Source organism: Argiope bruennichi, chromosome 9, assembly GCF_947563725.1.
Source record: "Argiope bruennichi chromosome 9, qqArgBrue1.1, whole genome shotgun sequence".
NCBI lineage: Eukaryota > Metazoa > Arthropoda > Arachnida > Araneae > Araneidae > Argiope > Argiope bruennichi.
Genome location: NC_079159.1, coordinates 56,016,403 through 56,042,728, shown reverse-complemented (window position 1 = coordinate 56,042,728; position 26,326 = coordinate 56,016,403). Strand labels below are relative to the sequence as shown.

Below are 26,326 nucleotides of genomic sequence, written 5' to 3'. Positions count from 1 at the left end.
GTACTGAAAGCAGAATGTTAATCTAATAAAAAAGTAATGAGAAACAATATGTCATAAGAAAGAAATATTGAAAATAAATAAATATAAAGCTTTTTAATTTTTGTCTTTGTCTTTGTGTGAAATGAATTTTAAAACAAGAGAGATTTTGCTTAAGAACTTAAATTTTGGATGGGCTTTTCAAATTATTAATATGTAATTAAAACTATTTTTCCTGATTTAGAAATGTGAGAAATGAATTTTTCATTGCTTTCTTTATGTATGGATGAAATGATATTTGATGTATTGAAGTTATTCTGAAAAATTGGTTACAAATAAAAAAAAAATTCTTGCTAGGATAGAGTTAAGGAATAATTTTTTTATGGCTATGCGTTTTCTAGTTCCACATATATAATTAAAAGTTATTGCAACATCAGGCTTAAATGGTCAAATTCGAAGCAATCGATTTGGCGGTTTCTCGTTTCGGATCCCAATGGGACCCTATGTCTGGCGCAGTTGGCAACCCTTCTGTTCGCAAACCCACGTGCTTTCTCTGTTTTCATTATCCCGAATCCGGAATACCAAACACAAAAAGAAAAACAATTGGCTGCGGGAGAAAAATAAAATTACAAAAAGGTGAAACCACTTGCTCCTCCCATTTTTTCCGTCGCTAATCGCTCTTTTCTTGAATGGGAGTATATAAGAGGCGCGTGTCCGAGCTCCTCTTCATTCGAAAAGCGATCTCCAGGAAAGCGCGCCCAGCCAGTCACTTTCTTTCGGGAATCATTTCAGAGAGCGAGAGCAAAAAGAAAACAAAACGAAACACCGCACACTCACTCGAGTGACCTCGCCTAGTAAGTTGTTCGGAGCAACCATGCCAGTGATGCATACGGTAGTTCGCTCTTGTCCCAGTAGTTCATGCAGTTCCGTCCGTCGTCAAACCAGGCTCGACCGGCGCTGAGTCGGTTCAGATGTGAACGAAAAAGAAAAGGTTCGCGGTTTTTGCCAAATCTCAATTTGTCAGGAAGATACATTCATTCTACAGGTTGCTGCCTCGCTCCACTATAATGACTGCTGATCGCATAGCTTGAATTTTTACTTCTGTTTTCTTGTTGGTTTGCCGACAAAAAAAGGATTGTTTCATGTTCGTGTTTGTGCTCGTCTCGAATTCAATAGGAATTAATATCGGAAACCTCATGAGCTGAAAACTTTCGAAAGATTGGTGGCTTCGTCGAAGAACTTGGTCACGAAATATTTTTTTTTCTTTTAATTAAAAAAAGAGATAACACAGTGACAGGTGCAGGAAATTCGCTCCGATCATCCGCGAACACTGATGCCTTATATCACCAATGTCCATCGCAGATCCGTGCCCAGCAAGCGTTCTTCCCGCATTCACTGCAGTGGTTTTGTTGCAGGACTGTTTCGAGTCGGGAAAGGCTACTCCCCGTACGTGCCGTCGCTGTTCGTGTTCTGCATCTTCAGTGCCCTCGCGGCTGTGGACAGCCGGCCAACACACATGTCAGAGGCTAGATGGATCAATCCTTGTGATTTACCGGGACACTTGTTCGACCCGATGGCGGACATGGTCGGTGCTCCTTTCGTCGACTCATTCGAAATCGCCAAGGGGCTGGCCACGAGGTCGAGGATGGCCCGCGACCAAGCACAGAAGCTCTTCAACACCTTCGTGAGTACTCTCTCTCTCTCTCTCAATCTATTTAGTGCTTATTCTGTAATTTTTGACACCTGATCTTGCGTTCGGTTTTTGAATCCTTAGAGGCACTCATACCTCTCAATTTGTAATCTTCTAAGACCCATGACTCATCTTTCCACCCTTCCAATGAATTTTGAAGTATTTAATGTATAAAACTTAAAATATATTTTGCATTACTTTCTTAAAATATTTTTTTTTTTGTATTAATATATAATATCTGCACTTAAAAAAATTTTAAACCCCTCCCTGTAATTTTTTATTTTTTTTTAAATAGCGGCGGTTCTCGGTTATTTTGAATTCCCGTTTCTTAAGGGTTGTTTACATACAAGTTTAGAATTACTACTGAAATTTGATGCAATGTTTACAATCTTAACTGAATTGTCAGTTAAAATGTTTTTTAAGCTGTAGACTTAATTGGTGTAAAAACTTATACCGGCTCTTGAGCAACAAATAACGTATAATTTTTGGTGATTGCTAGTAATTTGTTGTGTATAATATTAATGGAAAATATTTATACTGGATTTTTCTTTACCTGACAAACTAGATATAGTTAACAAGATATTTCAATATCTTTCTGTTGCAATTTCCCTTCCCTTATGTTTTGGCATATTTTTTTGAATAAATAACATTATATTTCTTAACATAAGAAGATATTTCACTGTTTTGTCGAAATTCTTTCTGTATCTTCTGTCTTTGAGAGGATTACTATTAAATAAACTTAAAAAAATTACTTTATAAAGAATATCTTCCTTTTGTGTTCACTTATGAATACCGTCTGAAATTTTTTATGGAAAAAAAAATTCCTTTTGGCCATTATGTAAATATTATGGTTTGCAATCTGTATTTTTTTTAGGAATCGAAAGTACAATTTAAATTTTTGAAGATGTAAGATTAAAAATATAAATGCTGCTTTTATTTGCTCTGTATTTTTAATTTTAAACATATTTTGATATTTTTTAAATCTTGCATATTAATAATATATATATTTATTGTGAGGCATGCAATTCGTCAATCAGTTTTAGAATAATATTTTATTTCCAATTTCGTTTAATCATTGAAATATCTATACCTAAATGGAAAATTTGTGAAGAAATTCTTAAATAATTTTATAAATTATCAAAATTTCTAAATGTTTTTGTATCTGTAAAATCTCTAATTGCAGATTTGTATTTTGTTGAATTATCTTCATATCTTTTAAACATTGAATAAAACTTTAAAATTTCTTGACGCTGTTCATTTTCTTGGAAAAGTTAAGAATAAAATTTCTTAGCTATGTTTATTTTAAGTATTAAAATCATTTTCTTAATCTGTATAGTTTTAACTGAGAATTTTTAAAATCTTGTGTTTTGATAGATACAGATATTTTAATTTTAACTTTTTGAGCAAATTTCTTTAAATATAAACATATACAATGTTGTGAACAGTTTTGAATTCGAGACATGTAATAAGATCTCCTTCAGTGGAAACTAAGATAGCATTATTCTGTATTCATTTTTTTTTTTTTTTTTTTTTTTTTTTTTTGTATTCGACCCAATCTACACTTGTTAGACTGATATTCATTTATAACCAGAAATTTGTATCAGATAATATATATCTGCATTGTTTAATTATCTATTTAAAACCCCTTTATTATCACAATTTTATAAGAATTAAGAAAAATGTTTCTTTTACTTCGCTGAATTTTTAAATTAATAATTGAAAACCAAGTCAGAACTGAAGCGCTTCTCTTTTCGCACCATTATTTTCAACTATGTTCGATGCAGTAGAAATAAGATAGCCAAAAGTCCACACCATCCCGTTTGAGCATATTCGCTAATAGAAAATGTAAAAAGTAAGCTAAAGGAATTATCAACTGCTAATTCTTCAATGCTTAGTCTTTCAAAATATTATACTAAAAAGGTATTACTTAAATATATTTTGTGAAACTTCGTCAGTTATGTTGTCACATGGAGTTTCTATTTTAATGAACTGAGGAACTAATAGCGAAAAATAAAAGTGAATTCATTTGTTAAAAATATTATTTTGCTTAAATCTTTTCTCCCTTCTGTTCAGTAGGAATTCTTAGAACTTTATTTGAAAATTTCAGGTTAAATATCGCTTTTTTTCCCTTATGACAGACAGCACGCTGTCTATACATTCTGTCAGATTTTATTTTAATGCGAATCTCTGAAACAGGGATTTTATTTATATCTCATTACTCTTCGTCCCATGAACAAAAAAACAAAATGTCCACATTTTTTTAAAAAAATATGATTCTATTTTGGCAAATTGATTAGGCTTATTGAGGGATCATTATATTTCAGTTTACTACCTAATTGAGCGCAGTAGTGTCATATTTTATTCTAACAAATATATTAAAACTTAATAGTTTTTCTACTTGTTTTTCATTTACGAGAATCGGTTCGTTCTTGATTTTCTCCTTTGCTGTTATTCTGTTGCCCAATTTCTTAAAGCTGTTGTTTTATTCAACTTTTTAAGTCGGTTTTCCTTATAGTGAATTGATATTATTTTTGCGCACAACTTAGAGGATTTCCTAAAATCGGGTTTTCCCTTGTCTGATCGATATTTCTCTTTAAGTTCAATTTTTAGAGTTGAATTTTAACGTTCGTTTTAGCTTTCCTTAACTCTTTTTTTTAGTGAAAAATTGATTAAAAATTGATGTATTGAATAATTTCATGAGAAAAAAAAGGTCTATAAGTTTATAAAAACTTTTCAGAACAGTCCATTGAAATGCTGTCTGAGCTGTCTTTTGTATTATAAGAGAAATACAATTATCTTTTCCGCCACTTCTGAAAGCCGATACACAACATACTATATTACTTGTTGAGATACTTGGCTCTAACGCCTCACAGACTGGAAAATAAATCCGCCCATTTTTATCAGCTAATCTTTCACGATTTTCATCCCCACGTTGTATGATTAAGTAATCTGCATAGCTCGCTTTATTCGGTGCCAGAATTACAATTGCAAATTAGTTGCACCATCAATGATCTGATAGTTTTCTGTTATTTTTGTAAAAGCAAAGTTTCGCTTCTGCAATTTCCTGATCTATAACTAACGTAATCTGACTTAAACTTTTTTTTTTGCTGAAATTTTTCCCCAAGAAGAATCGTGTTCCTTCTTCTAACCTTCATTATTTATCGGGTGCGTCTGAACCGATTAATGCTCTGCACAGCAGCGAGCCATCCATTTAAAACTTTCTTTATGAGTGCTATTACTACAAGATCTTGATTAAGAACTAGTCCCATGCCTTATAATGGTCACAAATTTATTGGAATTTTATTGATTTATTGGAACGCATATCCGAGGGGGGTTGATGAAGAGTGTGCTGATGCTTGCAACAGCAGTCTGAGGAACCGAGCTGTACGGATAACATCCCCATTCGAATGAGCCTAGATTCGAATAAGGATGTCATCCTCCAGGGAGCTGTCCTTTAATGAATTTTTTTTCTTCATATTTTGTTTCCATTTGAAACGGTGGTTTTTCTGACTAATTAGATGAATAAAGCACTTCGCCACACAATGCCAAATACATTAATAAAAAGTTAGTTAAGTACAACATGTCATTAATTCGCTCCCATACTAAGAAAAGGCTGCCAGTCTGACATTATAAAGTTGATGTGCATTTGTAAAATAACTTAAAATATTGGCATATTGTTAGTAATGTGGGAAAACGTATATAAAAACAATGTTCCTTTATGTTAATAGTTATTTATACCATATTGCAGAGGGTTAACGCATCAGAAAAGAATATTTTAACGTTTCTTAACTGTATTTGAACAATGAATAACGAGGAAAACCATTTTAAACATTTACAGGTGTTTTGAATAGAAACCTGAAACTTTCCATTTTGTTGACCTATTTTTTTTTTATTCAAGCGAATTAGCATAAGATATGGGAATAAAGCAACCATTTACTTTCCTGTAAATTCTCTTTCAGTCTTCTCTGTGAGATTGATTTAGACTTTCATTCTTATGTAACAGTTCTAGGATTATTCACTGGTTTTGAGAATATCTATACAAAATTTGATTAATATGTTTATTCCCCTTGTAATCACCTTTGGAATTATCCATGCAGAATCTGATTTTATTCGTGGCGTTTCCTCTTAAATTGTGCCATTGTTATTGTTGTTCTTGAATAAGAACTCATTTACAAATGTAGAAAACGATTTCATATTTACATTTTTTTTCTAAACGAAGCTTATTTTTTAACAAATAAATACCTAAAATAATATATAAATATGTATATGCTAGTATTAAATTTTGTAAAAATAGGCGAAGAATAAATGTTTTAGCTGTTAACTTACTGCGCAATAATACTTTTTTTTTTTATCTCCTTTAAAACTATAAATTCATAGTACAAATTTGGTAAATCGGAAGTCTATCTTTTTAAAAATATATTCTTCATATAAACAATTGTTTTAGGTAAATTTCAATAGACGAAATTTATATAGACAAATGTTTAGGTAAATTTCAATAGACGAAATCTATATAGACAAATGTTTAGGTAAATTTCAATGGGCGAAATTTATATAGACAAATGTTTAGGTAAATTTCAAAAATATTTTATGATAGATTGTAATGCATCAGCAATTCAGAATAATATACAACTATCAAAGATAAAAATAATTTAATTTTTTTTTGAAAATCTGACTTGAAAAATATTTTTTGAAAACTATTTGAGTAGGGCGTCGCTGTAGAATATTGCATTTATAACTTGACCGTTGATGAATTAACTGCAAGACTGTGATGGGGGGGGGGGGCAAACACAATAGCAATTTTTCTTTACATTTTTTTCGTACCACATCAGAAAACAAAAATAAAAAAGGAACCTTTTGTATTTTTTTAATAATTATAACTGGCGTTTTAATGGCAAAAGATTTATACTTTCTCATATCAGAATTCTAAACCCGCTACTGTTTCGTTTTAATAGTCCAGCATTGTGAAAATTTGCTGTAAATAAATAAATCAATAATAAAAATCCTCCGCATTCGTGATGAGAGGCGAAAGTGTTTAAATGAATTAAAAAATATCAGTGGCAAAGATCTAAAATGATTGAGTACCGCTTTTGTGTCTGTAGTGTTTCTTTAATATGACGTATAAGAGAAAGAAAGAAGAAAAAGAGCCCACAGACAAAAATGAACATAAAGGCGGGGGGGGGCGAAATGGATATAGTGGTACATTAAGGGTTAATGTGAGAAATAATTGTGATGTCATTCCTAGCCCGGAGCTATGCACCTGACTTAGATGATGTTTCCTCCTTCTACGTTCGGTTCGAGAATGAAAGTAAAGGGAGAAAAATAACAATAAAAAGATGATATAAAATAATGAGCGTTCGATCCATGCTGTCAGAAAAAAGAAATAGCTGACAGTTTAGGTCTGTGCGTGCAGATGACCGGACTTCTGAGGGCACTCGAAGGATGTGGACCACTTATTATCATTTTTTTTTGCTAGACGTCTGCGCGTAAAAGCGACTATTTGAACTCAAGGAATTCCATCAGATTCGAGCTTTTAATTCCCAATTTTGTACTTTTTATTGAAAAGAAATGCATGCATTACTTGTTTTGGTACAGCAATCAAGTCAATTCTTAATACAAATAATACGTAATGAACTTTCTATTGAATTCATGACTTTGGACTTGAAGGACATTGATGCTCTTGACCTAGAAATTGAATTTGAGACAGGCGATCTAGCTATGCAAACAGGTCATAATTTTTCATTTTAATTTAGTTGAAGTTTGTAGCGAGTCGCAACTCTGATAAGTTTCCCATTTCTATTTTTGATATCAACGTATTCATCCAGCAACTTTTACATTGTTAGATTAGTAATTCTAAAATAAACGTTGAATAAAAAGTTGAATTGACTCAACTATATTGTATTCAGTGTCATATTTAAAAGGAAGCCACGACATTCAGAGCACAAAATGTTCGAGTATTTAACTTGTCTTAACAGATCATCGATTGAAATAAGGTTTTAATCAATAAATTTAATTTCCTGTAATATGCAACTCTAACTTCATTTACTATACGCCATATTATTTGTTAACTAAAATAAAACTATTTGGTAAGAAGTAAGTATAACTCTTAAGTTTTTTTAAAAGAGCGAGGCTCTGTATCTGGGCATAGTTTTCAGAATAATTCTGCGAAATTTACTCTGTATTGAGCTGGGATCAAAATACTTCGTTTCACGGCAGAAAAATGCTTGAGCACAAAATTTGAATCCAATGCATTCCATACTGCATGGTTAGGATTGGGGAGATTGGACAAAAGAGAGATAAGTGAAAAAAACCCAATACTTTTGGGTATTTACCGCCGGGAAATGGTGATGTGTTGCTTGCATCAAGCGTAACGTTATTATTTAATAGTACAATAGAGTCGGTCTTGTGATGTCACATCAAAACTCAATCGTCACCGACCTTCCCTCTTCCTCCTCAACTATACCAAACCTCGGAGGACCACGGCCGTCACACGCCTAAAAGGAGTAATTTTTTTCTTCCTGCATGAAAAAAATATCTAGTTAGTATTCTAGAAAACACGACTGAAAGGAAGTTGCAATTTCAGTTATCCAATATACATGAAGATTTTGGATACCGTGCAAATAAAATTGTTTGATAATAAAGGGAGGGTGGGGGGAGAAGGAATATATTTAATACCTATATTTATACATATTTACATATTTAATACATATTACATTATTTAATACATATATTTAATACCTATCTTAATTAATTATTCCTAATCTTCTAATTGCATTAACCTTTTAGTTCTACCTTAAAAATAAGATTAAGCTAAGCATTTTTATGTTGTATCTATAATGACAAAGTGGGTTTTTTTTTTCTAAATTTCTAAAACAGAAAATGGATATAATAAATGCTGCAGAGTGATATCTTCTAGTCTGTCACGTCATCTCATGAAGAGCATTGCAGACTTCCTCTTGCTGCTCAGTGTCAATACATCAGCAGGATTTAATCCATCCTTATGAGCAATTTTAACGTCACTGGCCTCACTCGGTTGTTTTAGTTTCTTCCTGTCATTGTTTACAACCTGAACTATTAGCTCGTCGTCTCCTTCACAGTGTTCATCGAGCACAATGGGAAAATAAAAGAAGTTTTGACTAATTAAAAAAACATGTTCTAAAATTAATAAAGGTTTAATTGTGGCAGTCACTATCCTAATTTTCGGCTTGAAGTATACAGCAACACAAACTGGCAGTTGCTCCTTTTTCCGTCTGTGCTTGACCTTGGAGCTCTATAATTAGTGAAATAAACACCATCTAATAATCAGCAGAATTATGACAATGAAAGCTTTAGAGTGCATTTTTGAATTTGCTACTTTTAATTAATTCAAAACTGATGTTTTTTTAAACCGTAATGTAGAGTAATTTAATATCGGACAACGTCTGCCGTGGAGTTTGAATTGTATGGATTTTATGCGGTATCGACTTTGACTTTTGAATGAATTCTTAGAATTAAAACTTCTTTTATTTGAGAGTTCAAATTCTATAATTTCTGGAAAGAAATAAAAATAGACCAATATTAATGTAAATATTACCAAAAGAGTTTGGTGATGTAAAGTACTGTTTCAAGCAATAAATAATCTAATAATTTCTCAAATGGTTCGAAAATGAAAAAAATTGTAATTACGTGGAAGATTCCCGATTTTTTTTTATACAGTTGGCTCTCAAAATCCAAATTATATTTATGAAGTAAGGAATTTTCAAAAACCTTTTTCATGAATTTAGTATGCAATAAATACAGTTTAAAAAGTTCTTTTTGTGTGAAATCAAATTAATTTTAACTATCATTTGCATTTAAATAATCAAATTTAATTATTATAAATACTATCAAATCCAGAAATCATTTTTTTTCTCAAATTATTTAAAAGGTCGTGCCGTTGATGCGAAATAAACTTAATTAAATCAGTTGATTATGATAGTTAAGATCAGAAAATACCGAAATAGTTATTATTATCTTCAAAAATATACAAGCAAAATTTCAAGAATCAAATATGTTAGGAAATGATGAAAAAATCTATTTTAAAATTCCATCTTTACAAACATGAAACAAAGCTATTAAATACTTATATGAAAATAATAAACAAATTAAATAAAAGAGTTCAAAATTTTTTTTTTTAAAATAGTGTTGCGCTTAAATAATAACAATAAAAAAATGAATATTTGACGTAGTTAGTTCTCACTTTTGATCATTTTTTTTCATTGTGCAATGCGATTATGAATTTTGGCCAAATAACATTTTAATTTTTCTTTTAATGTGGCATTATCTGTAGATTATCATTTTTTTTTTGTTCTTGGAAACTGTATTTACGATATTTGTCGCATGATTTTAAATTAAATGTATGCATTTTCTACTTAAAGCTAGAATGAATATTTGATTGCCGTGGTACATGAATGCTCAATCTGTTACATAAGTAACTTTGTTAATATTATGTCAAGATTTTTTGACTAAGAATCCTTGGACCTTTTTTAGATAAACAGCGGTTAAACACTAACATAATTTTGTATGAATATATTTAAGAAAATCTCAATTTTGTAGAAGCACTTGAAAAATTACATAAAATACTTATCGCTTTAAAAGAGAATTCGTTGAATTTTCCTCAAAAGTTCTGATGAGCTAACTCGTTCATTAAAAAGCAACAAAAACAAACAAATAAAAATGAAGCACACTATGCTATATTATTCACCTGCTGGTAATTAATAGATTAAATCCCAGGACTGTTTTGAGTTTGAATTGGTTACAGTTAGTTTCCGTCCATGAATAATGCACTTTCGGAAGGAAGATAAGAAAAGAGAAACGCAGTAGTCCGAAAGGAATGGATGGGGAGGGGAACGAAGGAGTTTTGTTATATTCCTAGACGGCTATTAGTTCCGATTGCGTAGTCGTTCCAACTACCACATTACGCATGTAAATTACGAATGTAAAGACGATCGTAAATTCCTGACAAGTGTCATAGCAGCCCAGCCGTGAACTCGCACCTAGGCGCGCAGCTTGGCCTTTCAACCCTCTCTTCGGTGGTTGTGAGGATTGTCCTTTGTGCGAATGGGGGATACTTAACAGAAATTCTTTCTGTTTTAAAATAGCGACGCTCGTGAGTGCGAATCGCGTTACCTGAAGGACTGCCTATTGAGTATTGCATTTATGTACCAGCTTACTAGCTGACGTTGCCTTTTAGCTGAAAGTTGATTTTCAAATGTTTACGTATATTGATTATTGAGATATGATTTTGGAATAAACATACTTGGACGATATTTTTTCTCAATGAAATGTGTGACTCTAGAGGTAGTGTGTTAAAATTTTTTAGAAGCTTAGTTTAAAGGGAGTTCAAATAAGCTTTTGTCCTTTTAATTGTAAGTGATAGTGCATTCTCCATATATTATTAGTATTATTTACATTGATACTTTCATGCCTGATTTCGACTGATTGTTTAATGATTCCATTCGCACGCTGAGCATTATAAGCTATTCATAAATTTATGTTGAAATAAATGTATTGAAATTTTTTTTGAAAAAGTTGTATTTTGTTTAAAAAAAGATAGTTGCTATTGTTTTTTGTAAATAAGAAAAATTATTGAATTTTAAACAATGAAAGCATAATCGCGATATTTTTTTCTCATTTGTATCGTTTAAAAAATATACGGCGTTATGTTTGCTGTGCATTATCACTTGCGGTCCATTCAGGATTCTTCACTGCTAAGTTCCGGCATTAAAAATCAATTTTTTTTTCTATTCTTCCGTAAGTGTTTTATTATTTAATTTAGTTTACGCGAAAACAAACAGAAAAATGCAACAATAACTAAATTCTTCTAAAATTTCTCAAAGATTAAATTCGCAGCAAAATATAGTTTCCATTTTCATTGGAACAATAGAGAAAATTATTCCAGAAATGATTGGTGGGGAGGCAGGATAATATACATATAGTATTAATCAAATAATAAAATATTTTATGCTTCGTGATGTTTGATCATCTCGTTCATCAGTTGTTCCCCTTCATTGACAATTAATATTTTTTTATTCGAAAAAAAAAATACTGAGAGTATTTAAATGGACAGTTCCTGCCCCGTGTTGTGTGAGCTCCCTCCCCTTCTCGGAAGCGATGCGTTTCACGAACTGACAGTGATACTGTGATTTGTGGATGGGAGACGACATTTCCAAAAGTTGTGCTCCCATTGTGGGCCACTTTTTCTATGCCGAAGGGTGGGGTTCACGGGAGATTTATGGAACTTTGTTTTGCATTAAATGGCCCAAACCAGGAATGGAAGAAAACATAAACTTTTGCTTCTATCACCGACACTTTGAGGCGATTACTTTTGATGCGTATACGCTGGGCCGGATGGCACAGGTAGTGCTTGTCGCGCTTACCTGGGATTTTCCGCCCACTGCAGATTCACTTCGACATTTATAAATAAATCTGACATGTTTGTCTTCCTTTGACATGGCTGTGACGAACCGAAGACGCCTTTTAATAAGTTTTTGAAACTAGAATTTTCGTGATGTTGAATAAAATGATTATTTATAATTGAAATGAGAACATCAGTTTCTCTTGTTACTTCTTGCATTTTGTTTTCTTTTTAATATATTAAAATTTTGTTTCAATCAATGTAATTATTTATGTGACATATGAAATTATTTTATCTGTTGTTATTTATGTGACGCATGAAATTGTTTGTTAATGAAATCTATTTAAATGGTTAAATTTTTCCATAACAAAAATCAAGAAAAAATGTGGGAAAAAAATATTATTTTGGATGTAAAGCAAATTTTTATTGTATATTGAAAGTCTTGCCCACAATTCTTTAAAAATATTGCATATTTTCATTCATTGTGAACAATTAAGCAAATTAAACAAAAACATAGTGCTTGAGAAGTAAGATTCGTTTTTAACGAACGGCTATTTTCTTGCCAACGCGGAATTTCTGATGAAATTAAAAATGAATTTCGTTTGTTTTGTTCCATTTGAAATGTGCGGATTAACGGGCGGTTGTTGATTACCAAGTCGATCGGCAATAATCTTGGGTAACGGGGACGTAAAAAAAAAATGAAAAGAAAAAGGTTTTCAGCCACCGAGTGACATATGCAGAGTAAAAAAAGCGCGTAGGTTTCGGAGATGAGCAATGATGTTCTGAGTAGGTGTCAAATCAGAGGTGGGAAACGTTTTTTTTTTTTTTTTTCTTCTTCTGCTTTAATTTCGTAAAAGATCGTTTGAGCACGCTATTAAAATAATGTTCATACGTCTTATCATCATTAGAGTACTCTTCCCTCTCTGCCCTTTCCCTTCTTCTAGAGCAGGGGCGTGGGCGAACGATGACTGAACAGACAACAATAGAGTGAAATCGTCTGATTTTGGGAATTCAGATTTAAAACGGGATTTGTAAACAAAACTAATTTTCTTTTCTGAATTTCTCGAATTAGAAGAAATTGCTTAGATATATTTTTTCTTTGTATAAACTTTCCTGCTTTTAAAATGCATTTCACAATATAAAAGAGGAAGAAATTGGCTGGTTTTATGCTTAAAATTGTTTTATCAAGACAGTTCAGCAATCTGGTTATGGATCTCTAAGAAGAACAAAGATGACACCCAAAACCTTGTGTTATGTCACTAGAAGAACTGTAGAAGTAGAGAACTGTAGAATGGATGGAAGGTAGAATTAGAGTGTAAGAATTAAATTTGCATCCGTAGATTTTAATATATATTATAAATATTGGTATTCTTTAATATATTAGCCGAATAAAAACTTTCATTATGAATAAATATTATCAAGGTATCAAAAAAATCAACATGGTAGAAAGAGGCGTCAAACAGAAGGTTTAATCAAGAGTTAAAATAGGCCTAACCATCACCAAATAGACGATCGATCATTATGACCTGCCCATCGAAATTGATACATATCTTCCTAAACTATTATCTCAAAAATATTATTTTCGTATTATCTTAAATTTGAAACATTTACCTTTTTAATTATATCAATTTCTGTACAATTATTTCTTTATTTTTAATAATTTTCTTAATTTAATGCACAATTTGTAACAATGTTTTTATTGCTATAATGATCAAACTTATCTATTAAAATATTGAATAGCGTGCTTTTGCCAACTTTAAAATTAAGCGTTACAAACTATGCACTCTTAGGACATTAATTCCGAAGTAGGATTCTTACTTCCGCTTTATTATAATACATACAACTTTTTAATTTGCACGCATTATATTCTGCAATAGACTTGCTTAATTAAACTGTTTCCCGGTCTTCTCAAATAACAATTGAAATTAAAAAAATAATCACATTAATATCTAAAGCTTAAAAATTCAGTAATTCTGAGAGAAAAAGCTGGTCTCCAATGGCGGATTCGATGTAACCGAACTTTTTCTGGAGAAGAAAAGGTAACTTTTTATAAAGCAAAAGAGTAGTGCATTGATAAAAGTCATTTTGCTTACCAGTATGTCTTATTGTTCCGAGTAGTCTTCTTGTTCTTTAAACATAATTTAATTTCCTTAATTGTAAGCGAAACTTGTTTTATCTTGTACCTTGCGTCTACTTATGACAACAAAAACGTTGAAAAAATTGAAGTGGTTAGGTCAAGGCCATACTCTTGTGAAGAACATGAATCAACACAGAACAAACGCTGCCATAAGCACGCAAGTCTCTTTCCGGTGAAAGTTTAACACAACTCGTAACTCGTGCAATGGTAAATAAATAAAGCTTTGAAACTGAAGCAAAAATGAGCGCAAAAGCATTTTATTCCTAATTCTTCATATTTGGCTTCACATTACATGTTGTATTTTACTCGAAATTATCATTTTCTCTACAAGGGCGTATTTTCTCTAATAAACAAGCATATTGGCCTTTTCTTTTTTTCACAATTCTTTAGTCACTTTATTTGTCATTTTATAAAACATTCTTTTATTTCATTCTACGAATAACATTATTTTTCGAATAAAAAAAATATTTAGCGCAATTTTTTATTTATTTCTAATAAATCGTTAAAAAAGTTTGGATAGAAATGAGTGACTAAGTTTTATTTTATATCATTTATAGTTCATCCATGCTATTATGCCTCATTGGATGTTGTACGCGTCCATTTCCCCATATTATGTTATATTATTCTACTTTTCGTTATACCAAATTTAGACGATTTGTTTCAACTAATTATAGCTACTATATTCCAGTGAGCTTATTGATAGATTTTGCATCGAAGAATAAGGTATAATTGTGAAGGTGCAACCTTTATTGAACCATTTCGGAATACTTGCCATATCATAGTAAAATTTTAAAAATTATGTTCTGGTGTGGTTAAAAACTTAAATGTTTTAAGAAATATTCCAAAAAAACATCGCTATCAGTCTTTTTGTATTTTTTCTTACTTTCCTCAAAGCAAGAACTGTGTATGAAATTAATAGGCCCAAATGTATGAGATTAATAAACTATAACATAAAAAATTTAAAATATTGCCGGAAAAAGGTTTAGACTATTAATGTATTCTTTTAAGGTGGACATTTTTTTTATTAGCATTAAGCTTTCATACTGTGCTTTGAAAATTCTTGAATTCGATACTCTTTAATTTCTTTCTCTGGCATCAGTAAAGATATATCTTTCAAATGAAAGAGGAGGAGAGTACCTATTGTCCAGATGAATAAAATTTGAACTTGAAAACTATTTTATCACGACGAGAATTTAATTAGAAATATTTCTTCCCATTACTTTCTAAAATCGACTGTGTTTTAGTTGTATTTGTTTGCCCATAATCACATGCTAATATTAAGTATATGCCAAACATTCGAACTTTGAGAATGGTTTTGAAAAAGTGTCGAAATGATTTGGCAACAGCCACTTATTAAAATGTATATAAAGAACTTGAAAAACGTTCTCCGAATCAGTGCCTTTATTTACACTCTTTTTATTTGTATTTGCAGAAATTAGCCATGGGCGTAGAATATGAAGATTTGCTGAAGGTAATAGCTTAGCTCCCTTTTTCGTTCTACTTTGAACTGCTACCCTTATCAGCGCGAATTATGTATCTATATCAGCTTGGAAGGCTATTGACCAGTCGGAGTCATGTCCAACGACCCACTGACTCAATCACCGAGTTTCCACCGAACCATGACGTCATAGGCACCGGCCTCTTGTAAATGACACGTGACCTCGTGGGTGGATGGGTTTTGTCAACAGCATGTAACAGAGAGGCCGGTCTCTCCCAAAAATTCACTGTCCATTTTTTTATTCAACCTTCCTCATATGAATGAATACACCTCTTTTTCTCTCTCGCTTTTTTCCTTCCGATAGTGCTGAAGTCTGCGACCCGGCGAGTTCACCTAAGGGTTTAGATTACCGGTTCATGTCTGACTACTGCCAGTCCCTATTTTATTTTTTTTCTTGCCTTCCTTCAGTCAGATCTGTCTGTTACCTGAGGATGATGCGTCATTTGTTTTAAATGCGTGGGTGTAAGTTGCTGAAGGGAAAACCTCTCCCGGCTTGTTGTAGCATTGGAGCATTTTCGTCCGGGTTTCATGTTTTCCATTGTTTGTGGTCTCTATCTGCGTATACTTACGAGAAGAGTGCTGCTCACTTTATTTTTTTTTATATGCTAGTTTCTCATTCTCCGCAGGAGCGACATAAATCACAGTTTCGAAAGCCGGAACAGGTTGTCATTCATTTTCCTTCCACGAGTGAATGTTTTGTTTCTCGGGCTACTTTACGGGAAATCATGAAACACACAATTGACCTCTAAAATATGGAGTGTTTTTTTACTCAGAAGAAAAGCCTATAGAGAAAAGTTCGATCTTTTCTGTCATAAACAGTTTGCGTTGTAACAAAACATAAAAAGTAGGGGTACACTTAAATCGAAATAGTCGACTCAAATTCATTCTATTATAAGTAGGATAATCTAATGCAGGATTTTTGTATCAGGATCGTCAATATCGAGTTTAATGGGGTGGGGGAGGCATTGAGTAGTAGGGTTTACAACAAAACAACCAAAAAAATTGTATATTCTATATATTTTTACTATGATACTGAATTAAATAAAAAGAAAATATTCGGTGAAACATCTGCCTTTTTTTCCCCGTCCTTTCAGAGTTGCTACAATGAGTAACTACATTTCATGTTTATGGATTGGTTTAAAATATTATAAAATTCATCCTTTAACTCGATGGAAAAGTTTCTTTTCTATCGTGGTGTTGCGATATCTATGTATAATAGGAATTCTTTAGGTTTCTGTGGCTTCCAAAAGTTTTATTAAGCTTAAAATTGTCCTTTCTAAAAGCGAAACGTCAAGTTCATTTGAACAAGCCCCTGCTGTCCCTCTTCAGAGAAAGAAAAAAACTGTTCTTTGCCAGTGTTACTTGTCACTTTTTCCGTAACTCATAGGTGAAGAAATGTGCGATAACTAAACCTCGTTCGAGGTGTCGCATCTTTGCCACCTACTTGACCTTTGACTCTTCAGAACTTGGGGAAATTGCCTTTTTTCCTTTAACGCCGATTCCTTGCTGGATAGCGGTAATTCTACGCGTGACATCCATAACAATGCGATTTTTAAGCTACATAAACTCTGAATTTACAGAATTTTTTTGATGCCTTTATAGTGACTGACTACTCTGAAAGAATTTTAACATTCCACTTTAATTAAGATGCCAAGTTGTTACTTTTGTGTTGGAGTTTCCTCTTCGTGATAAAATTTCAAAAAAGAAATGAATTTTTCTATGACTTTTGCAAATGTTACCATAACAAAGTAACTAAATGTTTTTTGAATCGCTAAGAACTTTTAATAATTTTTTTTATTATCATAAAACAAGTGAATTTAAAGATACCAAATATTTGAAGTAAAATGGATAGTAAAATAATTTTAAGTTAATAATATCTATTTTGATTCATGAAAAACATTTTTGCCTGATTTATCTCATAGCTGGATCTGAAATCAATCTTGTTTGAAAATATGGTTGTGGACTGGTCATCATTGTGTAATAAATTAGTCAACAAATTTAAATTTGATAAAAGTCTGAAAGAAATAATATATAACATACAGACTTGAATATTATGCAATTGATGTAATTGACTGTTGCAAATCTTTTGATATATATTTAATTTCATTTTGTTAACTTTTATTTATTATATATTTGTAAAGAGTTGCTCAACAATTGTTATCAGTGAAATGATTATTAAGTTTCTTTTGTATTTTCTTTACAGGTAGCTGAAACATTTAAAGATGCCTCTTTCATTGAAGGGATAGCTAGTCATCGCCTTAATTGGCTGCCAAAGATTAATCGGGCAGAACTGAAAAACATGGAAGTGAGTACTCTCATTATTTATAAAATTATACTTGTAGTAACTTAAATTGCATCCAAAGACAATTAGAATTTACTGAAATGTTCTAATAATACTCGTACAAATCGTTAATTAAACTTGATACATTATGTTTTTGATCAAATGAAAATTGATATTCTATTACCTTTGTCATAGCGATGGGAAATGAAAAATCAAAACATATTTTAGTCTTGTGCGCTCTACTCTTGAAAAGTTCCACGAGATTAAAACTTAAAGATTTTTATTTTATGTATTGAAAAAGGGAATGAAAGTGCGCTATTTTCTTTCCTTTGCCATTATCCTTTAATAGCAATTTCGATTTCTTTTTATCATTTCGTTGTTGTTTAGAATGTTCCCTCCACTATTTTCTATTATAACATTATGTTCAATTGTAAAAGAGACTTTTTGCTTTTTCATATCTTTAATTTCGTGAATGAAGAAAACAAAATATCGTTTTAGTTAAGTAATATCAACATCCTATTTTGAAAGGAACGCTAAGACTATTTTAGGATGAAAGTCGTAATTTTAAACCGCAATCAGATGATGAAGGCATCGGAGATGGAATCCTCTCTCCAAGCTTCTTCACTATACCCCTAGAAGTCATTTGGCCCTTTACAGATTTAACGTACAACAAGTTAACTTACGTGTATGTGTGTGTGTGTGTGGGGGGGGGGGGGTTCGGAGAAATCAGATTTTGAATCCGGAATCTTTTATCCTCGAAGCTGAGGTTTTACCGGCGGGCCACCACGGCCCCGAAGTTTATCAGATTATTTGCCCTTTGCTGAACCTAAAGAACTTCATAATAGATAAATGAATGAAAACTGATGAATGCTTACAAACTATATCTACAAAGGATAATGTGGAGATAGTTATTCAGTCAAAAATCAAGTATCATTTATTAGATTGAGAATGCACAACTTAAAATTGAATTAATTTCATGGATTATACTTTAAAGCGTTGAATAATATTTGCTTTTTTTCGGTAATATTTTTTAAAAAATAGCATTGTTTCAAAACGGGCACCCTAAAATGTGTTGGTTTCCAAATGCATAACTGCTTCCATTTGTGAACACTAGTAGATCAACATGATCACAACACAACTGATCAACACAATCTTTCTTGGAAATAAGCTATTGATATTTGCAGCTGTTAAAAAAAGAAGGTCGAATATGTTTCCTGTAAAGGCTTTTCATACTGTGCTTTTTATAATCTTGCTATAATAATAAAAAAAGGTCATTAAAAATATTCAAATGCATTTAGATTGCATAATTAACTACAAATCAATATTTCGTGTTGCTTAAATAACTTCTACGCGTGTTTAAACAATAAACATTCTGACTTTTTAATTAAACTTTGTTAGGAAGTACTAGCAGTCACAGTTAAGTCGCATTAATACTATTTCTAATATAAATAATGTTTCGATAACGGTAGGGTTTTTTTTTGGCAACTCCTCTTTGATGGTCATTTGCAAACACATATAAACCTAGTGAGCTGTGCAGATAATCTGAGAGTCATGCACACGTAATAATGCTACATGCTCTTCTAAATGTACATTTATTTCTGCATTTATACTCGCCATAGAAAGTTACCGCGATCTATATTTACTTGGCTTTCATATTCTACCTACTTAGCACTGTATGAAAGGCTTTCTAATTAAAGAACATTTCAGTGTGTTTTTCTAGAGGATAACTATTCCCTTGTCTCATTTCAGTTGGAGGATGCTTGCCGCTACTTCTTCAGAGTCATGCAGTACTACGGTGTCGCCTTGGAGCAAGTGATAACAGATGAAGTCCTGTATGGTGGTGACTTCCTAGCTTTGTGTAGGGAGGCTGAGAACCACCTTACTCAAGTTCTGTGCCAGCTCCAGATGAGCACCTACCTCCTGCGGGTCCGACTCGACCCCGACGTACTGCGTGACGTCATGAATCAAAGGTACAGGACGGGTACTGCTTCTCAACGCGCGCTACGCAACTATCTCATATTTCGGGACTATGCCGACGCCCTAGGAGCGATGGTTGAGACATTTGAGGATATCCAGGTGAGGACGGCATCCAAGTCCTCCGCGACCACGCCGATCGACGCTTTCTACCATGAACAGAGTCTACATTAATTGAAGGAACTCTCTCTTTCTCTTTTATGGCTGTGATGTTTTTATTTATTATTTTAATTTATTTTTTTAATGTTGATGACTATTTTGTGTGCTCGAATTATATGGAGAAAGACTCATTTTTTATCATTGTGGATTTATCATTTTGATCTTGAAGGCATCGATACCAGCATAAGAGAAATTAATTTAGAATCGCTCCCATTGTTAGAAAGCCTGCCAATAATAATAATAATAATTTTTTTCTTCACTTGCAAAGCACGTGTGCATTTCGAATTTCAGTTATTTAGAAAATTGTCTGCTTTTAATGATTTCATAGTAGTTGACTGCCTTTATTTTATGATACTATCTGGTATGTATGCAGTGTCCATCTTCTTCATTTTCACAATGTTGGATGGAAAGAAAGAATAAAAACACCTGCATATATATTCTAACCGTGAAAAAGAAAAGTAATTTACCTAAGATAAGCTAGTTTTCTTTGCAAAAGAGAATAAATATTTTGAGTGTACGAACTCTTTTTCCGAAAATAAAAATGCTTGAGAGTGAACATGCAATGCAGTTTATTTGCTTTAAGCCAGTATTATTTCCTTGCTCGAGATTTTAAAAAAATAAAAAGGAGAAGCGTGAAGCGAAAAATTGTACTGGTTTGAAAGCTTCTCTGTAAAGTATTTGAATCGATGCTCCTTCTAATTTTCCTTCAGTCTCTTTGATGGAATTTCTCTCTGATATTTGCCAATATTTACCTCGCCATTATAGAATAGCCATTTTATTTCGTGTATGTGCCAGTGTAAAGTACCCTGAGTAATTCCTATCATTGACATTAATCATTACATTTCATTTAGTCTCGGTACTTTGTCCTGAGCATTATCTAAATCTCAATTATTTGATTCCTATGGTATATTTTGTGATCGTTTATACGTTGGTTTCGTGTATGATTCAATTGTGTATGCGTGTGTATGTATGTTTTTATCAAACTTGAATTATTTGATTGTGTAACAAATTAAAGAAGAAAAAAAAACCAAAGACTTTTTTTGAACAAGTTTACAGTGAGACCCGTGAGTTGTTTCATATATATTCGCTGTTAAGTAACTATGAGATTTTAAATTATTTTCTTTAAATCGAGGAAAATAAATATATATTTTATAAAGAATATTCTTCACTTTCAAAATCGAAGTATCGAGAGTATTTTTGTTGCTAAATCTTAATTTTACTTAATAATTGTGAAATGCTTGTACAGCACTTAGTGATAATCATGAAGTCTTTGGCTACGTTCGCGATGAAAATTATGATGATGTTCATCATTCCAAAATATAAATAGGGGTAAATACTAATTTATGCATTAATAAATTGAATGTAAATTGAATTGAATTGCAAAAGAGATTTTTTTGGATATGTGCATTTTTTAAGTCGTAGTGCTTTTTTCAAAATTACAAAACACAACTGCTTTTGTATTAAGCATATTTTAATTATGAGAAATTTTTTACTTTTTAGTGTAATTTTATTGTATTTTTTATGATACATAATTTTGTTCAAAATTTTAAATGTTCAACTCGAAATAAGAACAATAAATAAATGATACAAAATGAGAATATTTAAAAAAATTTAATAGTAGTTTTCATTAAATGAGTTTATTTTATTATATTATTCCTGGTTTTCAACCTCCTTCAGTCTCAGCGTTTCAATATATTATGAATAAATATTTTCGAATTGTATGTAAAAATTAGTTCCATATTTGTAACATTTTCAGATATTACATTTACTTTATGTAAATGGTTTTCAAAAGCTTATTTTTGTTTAAAAAAAATTGCTTTCTTGATATGATACTTGAAACTATGGAAAATACTTTTGTCAATTGTCTAATATATCTATTAAAATACTAAATATTATATTTCATTTTAAGATATACAAAATGTAATTTTAAACGCATTTTCAATGGATTATAGTTTTATGAAATAATTCGTTTTATAGAATGTATGTATACAAATAGGATGGAAATTATTACAATCACATTAATAAGCATAATTTGAAAAAAAAATCGCTATTTTTGCTACCATTTAAAAAAAAAAATTACATTTTAAATTCTAACGGCAGAATATTTATTTGCTTAAATTTTTATTTACATTCCATAAATATATTTAAATGTATATTATTTTGCTATTCGTATGTTTGTAGTTTTCTACAGTAGCATACTGTAAAGATGCTATTTTGTCATGCACGTAGGAAGAAATAAATATCTTTCAATCCATTTACTCGCTAAACTTGTATATGATATTTTTTTCCATTTGTGTAATGAAGAAATCATTGGTGGAGAAATGTGAGGATACATTTTTTATAGTAAATAAAGCTAAAAAATTGCAAAGAAAAATAATCTGACTTAAAATTTTTCTTCATTCATAGATTTTATTACATACTGAAACAGCCCCAGATTTAAAAAAAATCTTTTGTACATATTCAAGATCATATTAAATAAGAATTTTGCTCGTACTTAAATTTCCTTTAATAATGTATGAACTTATTTTAAAGAATTATTCACACGTTTTATATTCGAATTTATTTTACTTCATTTGTTTAGTGCTTTTACATTTGGACCCCTTTTTGCAAACGAAAAATGTCCGAGTTCTTGAACGAATAATTCAATTATGTTATTCATTCATTTATTAGCAATGGAATTGGAATTCAGATTTATATTTCTTAGTAAATGAATTTTTTGGGAGCATGTAGAATTTTTCAGGCGATTTTTTTTATATTATTGGAATTTAAATAGCCTGATGCTTTCACCCTAATTAACTAATATTTTGGAAAACCTATTTTAAAAATTATAATTGTAGGGGGTAAAAAAAACAAGTCAAGGATTAGAGTTTTTTAATGAAATTACTGCACTAAAATTACGAAAATAAATTAGTTTCCACTCTGGCAATTTGCTTGTATATAAAGAATTTATAAAAATAAATGAATGCATTAATGAATATCGTTTTTATAAAATCTGTCCTTCATTCAGTATTGTGTGGATAGAGCTGAAACAAATATTCAGGGAAATGATAAAATAATCTATTAAAATTATTTATGGATTTTTATAAACCATATATGAAAAAGGTTTAAACCATATGCATATATGGTTTAATCTTTCCAATATATGGCCAAATTAATTATACTGAGGAAAGACCAAAGAAGACATTTGATGTTTTAAAAAGTAAATATATGTTTTAACTGTCGAACCTAGAATTTGTGTTTTATTAATTACAATAACAGCAACATTCGAAACCACCTTGATGCATTTTTTTTAAAAAAAAGTATTCCATTTTCGTCGATTAAACATAAATGCTTTTACACCTATTTATTTACACATTTGCGGAATTTAGGGGAAAAAAGCTGGGAGAAAACCTTTTCCTGTGGCGTCATATACTTATTATTAATTCCTGTTCTGATATTTATTTGAATGCACTTGTTCATCCCACATATTTTTTCACCTCGAAGTGTTTCAGTGGATTGTCTGAAACAGTTGTGATTTCTGTAAATTTTTTACCTTTGTGTAGTATTTGATTGTCACTTGTACCTATAAAAGTTCATGATGTATATTTTTATGGTAAATATCACCGAAGTATTTTGTATGATATATTTGACTGATGTGCGTCATTGAGTTTTTATTCTGATTTATTCTCTTGAGTGAATGGCATTGAATGATTGCAAAATACTATTGTGGTTCCTAATCGCTGATGACAAAAAAATTGTGTAAATGCAATGTCAAAATGTGGTGCTACTGTCTTGATGCTATTTTTGTGAATAAAGCAGTTTTTAGCTACCGATACGAAATTCCGGACTCAGTCTCAGTTCCTCTCTTCACATCAATTTCAGCAAAAGAAATATGTTAAACTGATAAACCGATTAAAACTCCTGTGTGTTATTTACATTTTTGTCTGTATTTTCATTATATATATATATATATATATATATATATATATATATATATAATGAAATACAGTATTTTTTTGTATTTCATTGTAAGTATAGCATTATAATCCATTTATAATAATGATAAATGACCAAATTTTAGAATTCCATAGCTGACTTAGATATGGAAGCAATAAAATTAATATTGTACACTATTAGAATGCCTGTCTTGTGCATCGAATTATAATAATTTTGACACTTCAATTGGCAATTTTGTCGAAATCACTAATTTAAAAGTTAAAAAGTTATGCTTAAGTATCTTGAGTATCTTTCACATTCTTTCAAGGATTTAAATATCAATAAATGTTTTGTAATAAAGAAATTAAGACAATGTATGGATCAAAAGTGTAAACAAGATATTTTCAAAACATATTTAATCGTAAAAATAACTTCTTCTCATCAACCTGAAAGGCAAAGATGCCTTACCATTCAAGCTTATCTTAAAATTCCTTTTAATTCTTGGGTTAAAACAAAGAAAGCGAAGAGCCGTAGACCAGAATTGAAAATTGAAGCAACCATAGGTAATGACATTTTTTGATATCGCATAATTGAACATTTATTACACAGCAAATAGTTAATACGATCTTTATTGTCAAATGTAAATAAATAATTATAATCAAATAATTTTTATTTATTTAATTACGTGTATTATTAATTGAGCAATAATTATTTAATCACATGATATATTAACTGCACAGTAATTATAAATCGTGCGCTTTATTCAAAAGAACTAAAATATACGCAGCTTCTAAAAAAAAAAGTTTTTTAAAAATTATTTATTTGAATGTGGCAATACAAATCATGTTAAAAATAGTTGAAATTAGGAGTCTGAAAATCACTTTTCAGATCCTAACTTTAAATTATTGCAACTATCAAAAAAAGTTTTAATACAAAAGTTTTTCATTCAAATGAGACCCTAATTAGATTTATTTTTCTATCTTTTATTGTAAAGAAGATATAGGGAATTGAAAATTTCAACTTCCCCCATTTCATTGCTAGATGATCCGTCTACGGAGTTATCTAAGATTTTTACTGACCTTGCAATATATCCCTGGTAAATTTAAATCCATTAAAAATTATTCCAACGTCTATGTTATTGTGTTAATAAGATAACATTGGCAAAGCGTTATACTCATTTAAATTGTTGAGGGTGATCGTGAGTTCTAGGGCCTGTGATCGGTGGGGACCTGCAGAAATTTTCCCAAAGCTATGATCATCATTGTTATAACAGTCTTCATATAAAGAATGTACCTCATCAATTTTGAAAAGCAGCTCACAGAATAGTAGAATTTAAGTATCAAAACTTTTAGACAAACTTTAATATAGGAACTTCACTGAATAATCATTTGGAATCGCATCTATAAATTTTTATTTTTTCGAGTTTCCAAGTTAAAAGGATAAAGTCATGAAGAAGTTGTCAGAAGTTTTAATACTTATTTTAAGATGTTACTTTTTATGTTACGCTATTAGAAGAACTGAATTACTTGCATTGCATCCAAAATTAAAAATTAAAGCAGTTAAAGGATTACTAGTCCACGCTGGACAAGCATATTTTCTAAAAATTGAGATTATAGTTTTGATAAAGGGTAAATATTTCTATAAGGCTAATGAAAGTAAATTACTAAAGTAAAAGAAATTAAAACTGTATAGTAATTCATTCAAATTTGAGTAATGTGATATTGAAAAGAAATGAGTTTGTTCAAATTGCTCCCTTTATTTAAGATAATGTTTATACATCAAATGCATCGTAAATTTTAACGCATTTCGAAAAAGTACTTTATGAACACGGCATAATTAAAACTGTTTTAATTGCTTAGTGTGAAGGCAATGAAAAGATATTGTTTGGTATCTTGATAAAGAATAAATTAATTAAGATTTTTTTTTGTCTCAGCTGAAAACTTCGTCAACAAGTTTCTGTTTTATAAAGAACCGAATATCCTTCTACTGATATTACAAGGATGGTTTTCTTCAAGCTCCGATGAGCCATGAGACAAGAGAAGAATAGATAAGATGAATTTATTGCCAACAATTATATTCAAATATAGTTACTTTTTGCCACAATTGCTTTGAAGATTTAGATTGTCATATCAATTTTCAAGTTTTCCATTCCCCTCTTTGACGGAAATTGTCGCCAGTGATGTGAAATGTGTCTTAACGTTCCTTTGAAGCTCCTCATTAGTTTGAAAATTCTTTGAATATTCGTTTAGGGAAATACTATGAAGCAGGAATATCTAAACATTCATTCTTTAATGCCGCAGTTTCATCAAACTTGCCAGCCAGCT

General features: G+C 31.0%; 1 protein-coding gene across 2 annotated transcripts in view; it reads left to right on the top strand.

Moving 5' to 3' along the window:
* LOC129985120 (uncharacterized) overlaps positions 1 to 21,764 on the top strand; it is a 143,086-nt gene extending 121,322 nt beyond the window's left edge. The window contains exons 2-5 of one of the 2 annotated variants that reach the window (XM_056095038.1): positions 1,392 to 1,660; positions 15,608 to 15,646; positions 17,877 to 17,978; positions 19,704 to 21,764. In XM_056095038.1, coding sequence (XP_055951013.1) covers positions 1,392 to 1,660; positions 15,608 to 15,646; positions 17,877 to 17,978; positions 19,704 to 20,102 — 809 coding nt within the window. In that variant the 3' untranslated portion in view covers positions 20,103 to 21,764. The remainder of the gene's footprint in view (positions 1 to 1,391; positions 1,661 to 15,607; positions 15,647 to 17,876; positions 17,979 to 19,703) is intronic. The other variant, XM_056095039.1, reaches the window with a different exon arrangement.
* The last annotated feature ends 4,562 nt before the right edge of the window (positions 21,765 to 26,326 follow it).